General features: G+C 37.6%; 1 protein-coding gene across 4 annotated transcripts in view; it reads left to right on the forward strand.

Annotated features, from left to right (window-relative positions):
* ARHGAP29 (Rho GTPase activating protein 29) overlaps positions 1–12,398 on the forward strand; it is a 49,749-nt gene that overhangs the window by 23,755 nt on the left and 13,596 nt on the right. For 3 of the 4 annotated variants that reach the window (XM_085231863.1, XM_085231865.1, XM_085231864.1), the window contains exons 4-5: positions 9,021–9,117; positions 9,441–9,513. In XM_085231863.1, the coding sequence (XP_085087989.1) occupies positions 9,021–9,117; positions 9,441–9,513 (170 nt within the window). Of the gene's footprint in view, positions 1–6,787; positions 7,042–9,020; positions 9,118–9,440; positions 9,514–12,398 lie in introns of those variants that run through there. The other variant, XM_019618481.3, reaches the window with a different exon arrangement.

Here is a 12,398-nt window from a genome sequence, read left to right on the forward strand (position 1 = left end):
GCAACATAACTTTTCAAAGTGAAATTTAATATTGAAAAGCTTACGTTGCTGTAACAAAATCCTGTTTATAAGAAGCTAGCTGCAAAACCACACTGAATTCTATAAACACAAGCTTTTGATCTAGATCTTTACCTGTCTATCTCAGGATAATATTATATGTGGGTTTATCCACATAGAGATTGTCTTTTTTTTTTGTCTTTGCTTAGTTCTGTGAATTTGGAGGGATGGTGTTAAATTTATATAAAGTGAAGAAATATTCAAGTGAGCAATCAAAATCTGAGTAGTCTTAATGCTTTTTTATAGATTCCTTCAAATAGATCATAAGCATGGTTAAGGTATAAACAAAAAAAGGGCTTGAGGGCATATATGTAAGTATTTTCTGTTGCTGGCCTTTACAGTTGCAGGTTTTTGCGTGTCAGACAAATACAAATGGTGAAGCATACAGTTATTCCAGCCCAATAAATGATAGCTGTTTCTTTTTTGTGTGGCCTTTGACTGCAGCTCTTGCTTTTCTGGAGTAAGGCCAGCATATTCTTGTGGAACAAATGATTTCTTCCATGTGGCATGGGTAATGCTTTGAGAAGGGTTAAATGTACACACCTTTTGCCTGTCTTAAATTGTGTGGAATATCCTTTGTAAGAGAAACCTAGTTTAGGTTATCTCCTTGTTCTAGGTTTCTTCTCATTTCCTAGTTGCTTTAGCGTGCCCGAATACACTGCCAATTCAGTGTATGGAGAACACAACTCTACACCCACCTTAGACAAGCTGTTTTCAAGCTTAACTTCTGTGTCTTCTACTACTCTCTAATTTCATTGAACACAGGGCATGTTCAGCTGTTTTATATTATGTTGGGAAACTTTGAGTAGAACTGACTCAAGGGGGAACAGTTTTGAGCTCGAGGGGGAATGGTTTTAAGCTCAAGGAGGGAAGGTTTAGATTGGATATCAGGGGAAGCTCTACAAAGTACGAGTGGTGAGATGCTGGAACAGGCTGCCCACAGAGGTTGTGGATGCTCCATCCCTTGAGGTGTTCAGGGCCAGGTTGGATGGGGTCCTGGGCTACCTGGTCTTGTACCAATTCTGGAGGTTGGTGGCCCTGCCTGTGGCAGAGGGGTTGGAACTTCATGATCCTTGGAGTCGCTTCCAACCTACCCCATTCTATGATTCTGTGGTACACGTATATCAACTTTTGCACTGATATTGATCCTTTCTGAACTACTTGTTTTGTCTAGATTGTTACTGATAGCAGTGCCCCAAACTGAGCACTGCCTATGCTGCTCATAATTACTGTTGATGAATAAAGCAGTAGGATTACTTTCCTTGTCTCGTGTAGTAATATGGTTGACAGATCTCATAATTTTGTCCTTTTTAATTACATCATTTTTTGTCAATTTTTATATTTAAGTCTGCTTTTAGCGCTAGGCCACTTTCTGTAGTTCTACAGAACAATTTATTGAGATCTTAAGTATTTTTCTCCAATACCCTTTGCTTTCTGAAGTGGAGAATTAATTTTCTGAATTACATAATAATGAGTTCTGGATGTAAGATATGTAAGATGTTTTGAATTCTAATCAATTTCTTCAGCCTATTTGCAGCCTTCTGAACCTGGCATCGTACATGATTCTTCTCTCATTCTTGTGCACTCTGTTCCATCATTGAATTTCAATAACATTGGTCCTTGCTTAGCTGTATTGGTGCTGCTTATGTGCAGCACCAATCTATTTCTTCCTGGTTTGATGAATGGCTGCCCTGAATAGTTATTTTATGATTCAATCTTTTCTCTGGATAATGAGTAGAAAAAATAACTTACGCTAAGCTACTTTTTGGCAACACATATACTTAAAAAACACTTCTCATGCTAATAAGGTTCTGCGCTTCAAATAAAGAAATAGCTACAAACATTTATTTTGTGTTATTGAGTTCACTTACTGTTAATATGTTGAGTTTGTCAGGAGCTATAGTCATGGAGAACTGCATGATTTCCTAGGTGGAAAGAAAAACTACTGTTAGAAAAATAAGGGAGCATGGTTTTAAACTGAGACGGGATGTTTAGGTTAGATATTAGGAAGAAGTTTTTCACACAGAGGGTATGGTGACACACTGGAACAGGTTGCCCAAGGATGTTGTGGATGCCCCATCCCTGGAGGCATTCAAGGCCAGGCTGCAGCTCACTTGGGCTTTCTTAAATATGAATATCTTGTATGATGACAAGCCTCAGAGAGAAAAAAAGCATGGTAGGAGATGTTTTTGCTACAGTTGGTCTTTGTCCTTGAGTTGAAATTGAGTGCAAGTTTTGACTTGTTTTCCCCTTGTTTATATTACTTCTTTGAATAATTTTTCATAGGCAGTGGTTTGACACTGAAAACCTAATTTTGAGATACCTCCTAAGTGATTGCATGGTGCACAGTGCTAATCTGACACAAATGTGTACTTTCACTTAGACTAAATAAATAAGTATATGGTGTTATCTGATGAAATAATACACTGTGATATGAAATTACTATTAGTAGAATTCTAAGTAGTTTCTCATGGAGTTATTCACCTGTTTTATAAGCAGTGTACATTCAATTGGCCTAGAATTTAGAGGCTGACTTAAATGGTCTGATTATTCTTTGGCTAAAGCAGACATAAACTTACTCTGTGGTGAATTCTTCTGGTTCAGTGCTGTGTGACCTGGCACTGTGGAATTCCTGAGTTAATTGTCAAGGAAACAGCTTCAGGGAAAACCGAAGTCCATGGTTTCAATCAGTCCTGCCTCTGTATTCGTAGCCTTTGATACAGATTGTATTTATATAAATATATAAATCCTCACATCTAGTGGTAGAAATGGAGAGTTACATGGCTTCAGCTCTATCATTTACTTCTATCTTTTCTGAGAACAGCAAAAATTGCTGTATGAAAAAGGACTACCTCCCTCATAGCATCATCTGTAGCAAGTAACAAGTAAATGTAAGTTTGTCTTCAGCACCTGTTTGGTTTTTGCAGCTGTTTTTTGCAAGTGTTGTATTACTTTACTTTTGTATTCAAAATGAGGTACACTATTGCTGGAACTGAGGAAGTAAAATACAGCATGTTGTGGTGAGTAGTGATTGTATCAGACCTCGTGTTTGCTTACAGTGGCCTGTCAGTAACACACAAGTTCACAGATTTTTCAGCTATGGTTATTTCACTAGAAGTAATGTTCCTTTTGAATAAACAGGAAGTTACAAGAATGTGAGACTCAGTTGGTTAGAAGTAGTATCCTTTTTCCTGTGTCTTCTCAGGCTGTGTTAATGTGGCATTATGAAATAAGTTCATCTGGATAATCTGCTTCTTGTTACTGGAGGACAGAACTATAAAAAGATGTGGAAGCACTCTGGAGTCAGATTTATGACTAGGAAGTTAAACCTGCAGTGGAAAATCTCTGATGTTTATTTAAGGGACTATGAAATAGCAATGGCCTGGAATTTACACAGATTTTTTTCCATTTTCAGAAATAGAAACATGATTGTTTTAGATTCTAGAAACTTGTCTGAGAACCTCTGCAAGATGCCAGGTTTTCAAATCTAGTTTGTGTTTGGAGCTTCATCTAGGGCCAACTGATGATTTTAGCAAATAACTGCCTTCGCTCTGAATGAGTACCTTTAGAAACAGTGACTGTGAGAAGACTTGAGGATCTGGCTTGTGATGCATTCTCTTAAGTCTGACAGGTTGCACTATGATCTAGATGTAGTGTCCTGTGCAGACATACCACCCCCCTTTAAACTATTGTAAGTGGGAATGTTTCGAGTATTAGTAAGTATTAGAATTCTTGTGCTACTTCATTTGAAGCTGTCTCAGTCACATCTCAGGTGCTCCACTGGGAATGGCATGAATGTGCTGGAGTTGCAGGATTCTGCTTTGATTCATTATGTTTGCAGTTCTGTTCTTTTGCTATCTAATGTTTTTTCTTTTAGATTGAAGGAAAAACCAGCTATAGCTTGTTACCTTAATCTTGATACAGAGATTGAAGTTTGGCAGAACAAGTAATGTTATATATGACTATTTTAAACTGAGCTTGTAGGAAAATATGGAGGGAGAAAAAGCCACTTGATTTCTCTGACTATACCTTTAACTGAATATAATAATAGAGTTGGATGGGACTTGCAAAGATCAGTCCAACTGTCTGATCACTAATAAAAAGGCTAATAAAAAGTTAATGCATGTTATTGAGGGCATTATACAAATGCTTCTTGAATACTGGCAGGCATGGGGCAGCCCATCAACCACTCCCTAGGAAGCTTGTTCCAGTTAGTACCATTTTCCAGTTCAGTATTGTCAGTGAACTTGCTAAGGACACATTCAACTGCTGTATCCAGGCTACTGATTAAAAACATTGAACAGAACTGGCCTGTTCAACAAGAATTGAGCCATGGGGAGCACAACTAGAGACCTGCCAGCAGCCAGAGGTAGCCCTGTATCAAAGGGCTTACTAAAATCCAGAAAGATCACATCCTCTGCCTTCTCTTCATTCACTAAGTAACCTTGCTGTAGTAGAATATCAAATCACTAAGACAGGATTTATCTTTCCTCAGTCCATGTTTACTATGCCTGATAATACCTTAGTTATTTAAATGCCTTTCAATAGCACCCAGAGTAATCTCTCTAACTTCTCAAGGACAGAGGTTAGGCTAACAAGTCTGTGGTTTCCCGAGTCTTCTCCTGTGCTCTTCTTGTAGAGATTGGTATAGCACTGGCTGACTTCCAGTCAGCAGGGTGCACTCCACGCTCTCAAGATCTGTGGTAAATTGTTGAGATGGGTTCTGTTTTATAATGTCTGCTAACTCTCTCAGTACTCTGGGGTGAATCCTGCCAGGTGCTGTAAACTTGTAGCTAATACAGATTGGACATGACTTGATTCACTATGTCTCCCTGCTTGGACTGTACTCCTCATCCATGCTTGCTTGTGTGTTTTCTGAAGAGTGTCTTTTTATGTGACGTCTCAGTCTGGAAGAACGGAGACTCGCAGAAGCTTCTTACTTGGAACCTGTTCAGACTCCTGTTTCTGGAAGTTACTTTCCAGTCTGGCACACAGTCATACTCATAGTTATTTTCCCACTTGGTATCCTTAAATAGTTGAGGCCACAAGCAACACAAAGTGTATGGTTCTCATGATCACATGCTGAATTCAAGGCTGCAATGTTCCTTTGCTCTAAGTTCCACCTTTTGACTTAGTTGAATCACTAGAATAGAAAAAGATTTCTAGTAAGGCTGAAAATTGTGCTTTTTAGAAATTCCTGCTGATGTTTTTCTTATATCAGTTCTGCATCTGCTATATACTTACAGTAAGGTGAGATAATTTCAATTTGGTTTATCTGTGGTGTAAATTCAAGACAAAGTTCATTATGGTGTGAGTAGGAAATAGTTCCTAAAACTTATGTTATAGTGAGCTAGTGGAGAGGTTGCCAGTCCTGGTTGTAAGTACAGGTTAGTGGAATTGTATGGCCCATAGCCATAGGACTGGGGTGCTTGGACAGCCTGCTGTTGCACCATTCTTGTGAGATCCCAGGAATCCTATTTTCCTTTTTCCAGTTGGCGTTTTATTGCTCTTTACTCCTGATTTTTATTTATGTGTTTTTAAGGTTGTTTTTAAAGTACAGAATAATAACAAGTATTAAAATACTTGCCATTTTGGAGGACATTTGGTGTTTTTTTTTCCTGGTTTTAGTTGTTTTTATTTGAGTGGTGTGTGGTTTTTGAAACAGTTCTGGCGGGTTCTTGAAAGTGCTTGGGAGTTTAAGGAAAGAAAAACAGGTTGCATAGATGGTCAGATCCAACAAGTCAGCTTATTGGCTTTGTGCTTAAAAGGCAGCTAGTGAAGTATGGATTGAAGTCATATTCCTGTCGGGGGAAGTGGATGGTGGTAGTGGCACCCCATCAGCCTGTCAGATGTGAGAAAACCAACCAGCAGAGAGCAAGTTATGCACTCTGTACTTGAGGTGTCCCGGCTGTGCTCGCCTCTGGCAGGGAAGTGGTGCTGCTTGCAGACGTGCACGAATCTCTGGGGAGGGGGAGGAAGCGAGGGAGCTCTTGGTGGCTCTGTGTCCCCTGGGCCCTTGGGCTGTGTCATTCTTAGATTAGCAGGAGACAGGAGGGCGCTGTACACTGTGGTCACAGAAAGTTCTCTAAGAGTTGTCTTTTAAAGGCCCTGGCTGCGCTTTAGTCTTGATGCTCAGCAGTGTCTTTGCTGAGTCTCCAAAGCTTTGTGCAGGTGTCCTTGGGCACTGTGCCATCTCCTGGGATTGCAGCTTCCTGAAGTGGTGACTGCTGGTTCTACAGCCCATTCTGTGACTGATTCTGAAAGCTTTGATGGTGTGACCCGCAAGTTAAAACTCAGCCGTATTGGACAGCATTCTGATGAGGATACCTCAGTCTGAACATGATTTTGCTAGTACTGCAAATACAGATCCACTTTAATGCAAGCCAGGTTTGCATTTCAGGTACTGGCTTCCAGTTCTTAATGTATTGCTACCCAGTAATTTTTCTAAGCTCATCATGTGCCACCTGAAGTCTTTAAAGTGTTGCTATGTTGCATACCCGCTTTGAAATGCGTAGAACTATAGATAGATAGCTGTCATTTCCAGACATGGAAGTATTACTATAGTTCATTGTTGTCAGTAGCTATTGTGTGCAGTCAGGATGTCCTGGGGAAAGAGCGTGCTTGGTTTAAAGTTGATGTTAAGTACATCAGCATTCCAGCGGTTATAAGCAAGAAGAAAGCTGTTTGTATTCAATTGAATTGAAGATTGGGCTAATTTTTTGGAGGGGGAGGGGAGATCTGGTGATCCTGGAAAAAAAAAATACAGTTTTTTTATTTGCTTTTTGATGGACCCTGAAAAGAAAGAGTTTCTCTGGTAGACAACATGTATAGCTTAACAAAACGCTTCCTGGAACAGGAAGGCAGAGTGAAACAGGCGGCATTTCTTTAGGGAGAGTTTATCTGTATTAATGTCTCCTTAGCAAAGTGAAAGAGTTGCTCTTGTCTGAAGATTCTGCAGCTAATGGATATAGGAATGTTGCAGTGGTAAGTGCTCTGAACATACAGTTGGTTTTTATCGGTTCCTTTTAATTTTGAAGCAATTCGCATGTCATGCTGGCACTCAAATGATTTTTCCAGTCATTAGTTGCTATTAATCAATAGATCTCATAATAGCAGTTGCTGCTTACTGACTTGGAATGTGAAGTTGAGGTTTATTAGCAGTGTTATCTCTGAAAAGTCGAGGCTTTGAACTAACCTGATTTTTTTTTTTTTTTTTAAACCACTGGTATTTACAAAGTTGTCCAGAAATTGTTCTCTATGGAGCTTTATTTAGTCTCTTTTTGAACAAATTTCCAGGGACTTCTATGTAATCACAAAACGTAGCAGAGCAGTGAGGAGATGGGAGAAGCTTTAATGTAGCTGTGAACTGTGGCTATGAAGACTGTTAACATTTTTGTAATGTGTTTTGTATTGCTGTAGGCTTGTTACAACACATTTTTCCAGATCTGCAAGTAATTGTGGAAATAGCCCAAAAGACAAATACGTATTTTCTGTAATTGTACTGAAATGGTTGTTATAAAGTTGTTCGGGCCTGTTGGCATACTGTATAAAAAGAAACGGATTCAATTCTGTTAATTTACTGGTTAAAAACTTTTCCTTTCACAAAGGAAATCTAATGGGGGAGCAGATTGCTGTGCATTCTTTGTTACCCATTAGTGTTTAGGCACCTGGCAGGAAGCTTGAATGCTCTTTAAGATTAAAGTCTATTAATTAAATTTGTTGAGAAAATGTCTGTAGAATGGCCAACGTTTAAAAGTGAATTAATTTTTCCTACTTCTAGAAGTCATTATAATCCATTATTTACACAGTAGTACTTGAAATGTAGGAAGGATAAATTAATAGTCACAGGTCTTGGAAGGAGGAATGAATAAAATTAAAAGTGATGAAAAGCTTTATGTGCCAACATAATATCTCTGAAAAATATGATAATAATTACTGTACTTTAAGAATACAGAATGAAATTAAGCTTTTGAACATAACTGCTAATGTAGAATTTTGTCCCAAAGTAAAACAGTTCCATCTAGAGGACTCTGCTTTTGCTCGAAGGGGCATGCTTGCTTTTGTACTTCTGTACAAAAATTCCTGTGGCCAATGATTTAGAAATTGAGTTGGAAGCTAGATAAAAACATGGTTTTTGTCTTCTGCGTTCTTCCTTCTTCCCCTTGTCTGGCAGTTAACAGAAAGTCTGAATGAATCACTCTTCTAATCTCCATATTACTCCAGTTGGTTATGGAAGCCTGTTACGGGGTTACTTTTAATTGTCTGAATACTGTTCTTGGTCACCAGTTCAAGTCATTTAGTTTGTACAAAAATCTTCCCATTCCTATTTAGAAACAATGATAGCTCTGCCTTCTTTCTTCTCACTTTTAGCAGCCTCAGGGGGTTTTGCCAGATGATGAAGCAGCAGTTGAAGTGTTTTGCAAAGGACATTCCTTTTGGTAGCTTTTTGTTTATCGATACTCAAGTCAGAAATCCTGTGTTCTGGGCATGCACAGGACTGCATACAGACTGGGAAGGGGACTTTCAAACTATTGCTCCTGTTCTGAAATTTCTACCCAGAAAAGGAGACAAGCAATTGCTCAAATATTTTTGCCTTTTTTTTGCGAGTTGTTCTATGGTGTTACTGCTGCATTTGATGCTTGATAGTAAATGTTTTTCTCTTCTCCTGATGTTGCCATCATGTTTTCACAAAAAGCTGCTGCTTAAGTGGGGAGATGCAGGATGTGAGAAAGTAATCTGTTTGCATTATAGAAATTGTGTTTGTTTCACAAATGCCATGTGGCTGATGTTTGTGTTTGTTTCTTTCCTGTAGCGTTCAAGATTTTTTTTTCTGAATAATCTTTAAAAATACATTAAAAATACAATATTGCCTGTTCTATTACTTAGTGTATGACTTTGTCGTCAGGCACGGTGAACTTGCTTGACTCCACCTCTCACCCTTTGGTTTTGATTTTTTTCCTTAGCGGTGAACTTCAAAGAAGTTAATGAAGAAAACAAAAGAGAACTCTTCAGTGAAGTATTTTCTTCCATTGAAACCTTGGCATTCACATTTGGAAACGTGTAAGTTGGAATTCAGGAGATTTAAGAGCTCAGTGGAGCTGAATCAAATTAAGACTAAACAACAAACCCTTTTATTTTCTTTTAGACAAATATTGCCTGATACATTAACTTATATTAACCTTATCTATAATATTTCTACTGCTCTGCCATGGTGTTAGGAGAAGGAAAGCAATGATGGTATGAAATTGCAAGGAGTTCAAAACTACTTCCAAAAATGTTTTTGCAAAACTTTGAAAGAATATTAGAGACTATCTGAATTTTTGTTCTCACTGATCTGAAATTAGGGTAAGTAATGAAGTAACAGTTCTTTGTCTTTCTGGTAGTATTTCAGACTTCCTTATGGGAGATGTAGACAATGGCTCGTCGCTGGGACTTCCTGTATCTCGGAGAAGTCGGGTAGGCTAACCACACTCTATTGGAGTATGAAATCATATCTTTTAAAGGAAACCTTCATTTTCACTGAAACTGTGTGCTGTATGGCTGGGACATTTTGAGTCCTCTGAATGTTAAAATTAAACCAAGCGAAGGGGACGAAGTCCTCAGAATTTCAGGTACACAAATATATTCTAAGTTCTAAATGTTGATGATGATTCAGCTGGACTAGCATTCAAATATTAGAATTAAAGAATTAACAACCCCGCTTGTAAGCGTATTTGAGATTTTTAAGAACAAAATACTTTACACGGTATACTTAAATAAATAAATGATTTGCATGCAGGAGTAGTTGAATTATATATATCTGATCTAGAAGTTAAACTGGGGTTTGATGACCTCTTTTTGGCTATTAAAGACCTTACATTCCTTACAAAGTAACTTATTATTCTTCCAGAGCCCAGACCCTACCATAGCTGTTTCGGCAGTTCACTAGGAAAGCTAAACATAGTAGTGTCAGCTTACAGGTAGCCAAATGAAAACATTAGGGTTTTGAACTGCCTTGTAAACAAACACTCAAAGTAAGATTAAAAAATAAATAAATAAAATTATATTCAGAATTTTTGCTAATCTAGAATCAGATTTTCAGGTAAATAATTCAAATTACCTTAGAATGAAAGTATATTAATAATTGGTGCATATGATAAATGAAGCTGTAGCAAGGTGAAAAATCATAGATTGTTGTCTTAGAAAGATTTTACTGAAAACAGTAAGAAGACTTACCATTCCTTCGTGCAACTTGATCACAGCAACACAGTGCAGTTGACAGTTGAGAAACAGACATTTAGATTTTCACTGTGGTTGATAATGCATGAGAGAAAGATGGATGATCACAAAATGTTTTCTAACACTGTAGTTGCTATTTGTCTGTCTTAAATTCATCTTTCCTAAGGGCATAGAGAGGAAAGGAGACTACTGAGAAAACTGGTTACTGCAGGCATACTAAGGGGATTGGCTGCTGATGCAAAACATGAGATAAAATAGTATACAAGCCTGCAACTCAAGTAACTTTGTACTTGTTCAAAATGTTTCATTTATGATCAGTTCATTTGAAGAAGGAAGGTGATGAATTTGGTTTCTTTTTAATCTTGTAAAGGCTTTGTACTGCAAAAATGCATACCCAAGGAATAAGATGTTTATGATTCTAAATGTGGAGGTAAGGGAAAATCAAGTGGAAGTTAGTATACAGTTAGAATCAAGAAGCAATTTGAGTCTAGGTGCTCCAGAAGCCACCAGCTTATATTTAAGGGCCCCATTTTGTAGTGTTGTTTGCTTTTCCTAATGTGCAAGGGAACAGTTTTAAGTTTTGGAGCAGGTAGGATAACATGGTTCAATTTCTGGAAAATCTGTCCTGTTAAAACTACGTTGCATTCAGATGAATAAATGCATATTTAACACATGAAACATTTCATTTGGGTTTGCTATTCAGAGAGCAATTTGGAGGCCAACTAGTAGTTGAATTAAGAGGAGTTAAATGCAAAATATATAAGTAGCTATATTAACTGTGCATTTTTGTAGAGGTATACGTTCAGTAGTTGAACATAGGAGCTAGCTGTACCTTAAAAAAAAATTAGAGCATAGCATTCTGGTAGAATTTAACATGTAAATAGCTTGAGGGTTAATTAAGGACGAAGATTTTAATTGCCTCTTCAATTAGAGACCTCCTAACAAGACTGTGTGCCTGAATTGCTGGAAATAAGTGAACAGTTCTCAAGACTAAAATGATTTTAGTCTACAGAGGGAGAAGTAATTTTTTAGGACCAGAACTTCTAAGTACCTATTGAGTTGATATAATTTATTGTTTTATTTTCTCGTTTATTCTTTCCTAACAAGTGTATCTCACTTCAAAAGCTACTTCAAGGTGGTACTGCTTGACACCAAAATAAAAACTAGATCTGTGGAATGTTCACGTTTTCTGTGTAATGGAATATTGGTGCATTCAAAGCTGTATATTAACAAAACAAAAAATCAGAATTTAGGGATGGATTTTCTACCTATTCTTAAGAATGTCATTCCATTTCACTAAAATTCTACAATTAGACAGCAACTATTGAAGTCTTCCACTTCTTTAGGAATTTGGCTGTTCTTTACCCTGTTGTTAGATGGAATTTAGTGCAACTGGTGTATACCTGGCATGTTCAGATATGAAAAAACTATTTTTGCTGTGAAGCAAACAGTGATTGTCCAGGGACTTTTCTCATTTATGGTGAGTTCCTATTTACATTTAAATAAAAAGACAAAAACAAAAAACGCTACTTGCACCATTACTACCATTCTCCATTTTAATTTTGTCTGAAAATAAAAACAACACCAAGATCTAAAATGGAAGCACTCTGTTCTTCTAAAACTTAAGACTACTTTGCGGATATTTCTTTGCCTTTATCTTCTGCCTCCTCTCTGCTTCTGAGTTTCCCAGAGTAGTTCATTTAAAATGATGCAGGCCTTTAAAATACATAAATATTTAAATGCCAGTGGGAGGTTTTCAGTACGTAGACTTCTTCATTCACTTTCACTTACTCAGTGGACCGCTTTAAAGCACAGCCCTACAAATAATTCTACTTGCACAAATAAAGGGGTGGCAAAATGTTGCATCTGGACAAAGGTAGGGATAAAATCTTACACTAAGGTAAATTCCATTTCCTTATTGGATTAAATTCTTAAGTTGTACTGATTATTAGTGCTTCATCAGAAAGCGTTACTAGTCAGCTGTCATACCTACAGTGCACACCTGCAAGTAATTCAGGAAAAATCATAGCTTTATTCCCCTAAGGAAGAAATCCAGGATTCTAAGGGGTTGTAGAATGGTCTGTTACATGTATATTACAGTAGGTCTGTGTAAAACGCTTTCA

Source organism: Meleagris gallopavo, chromosome 10 (assembly GCF_905368555.1).
Source record: "Meleagris gallopavo chromosome 10, MGAL_WU_HG_1.1, whole genome shotgun sequence".
Taxonomy (NCBI): Eukaryota; Metazoa; Chordata; class Aves; order Galliformes; family Phasianidae; genus Meleagris; species Meleagris gallopavo.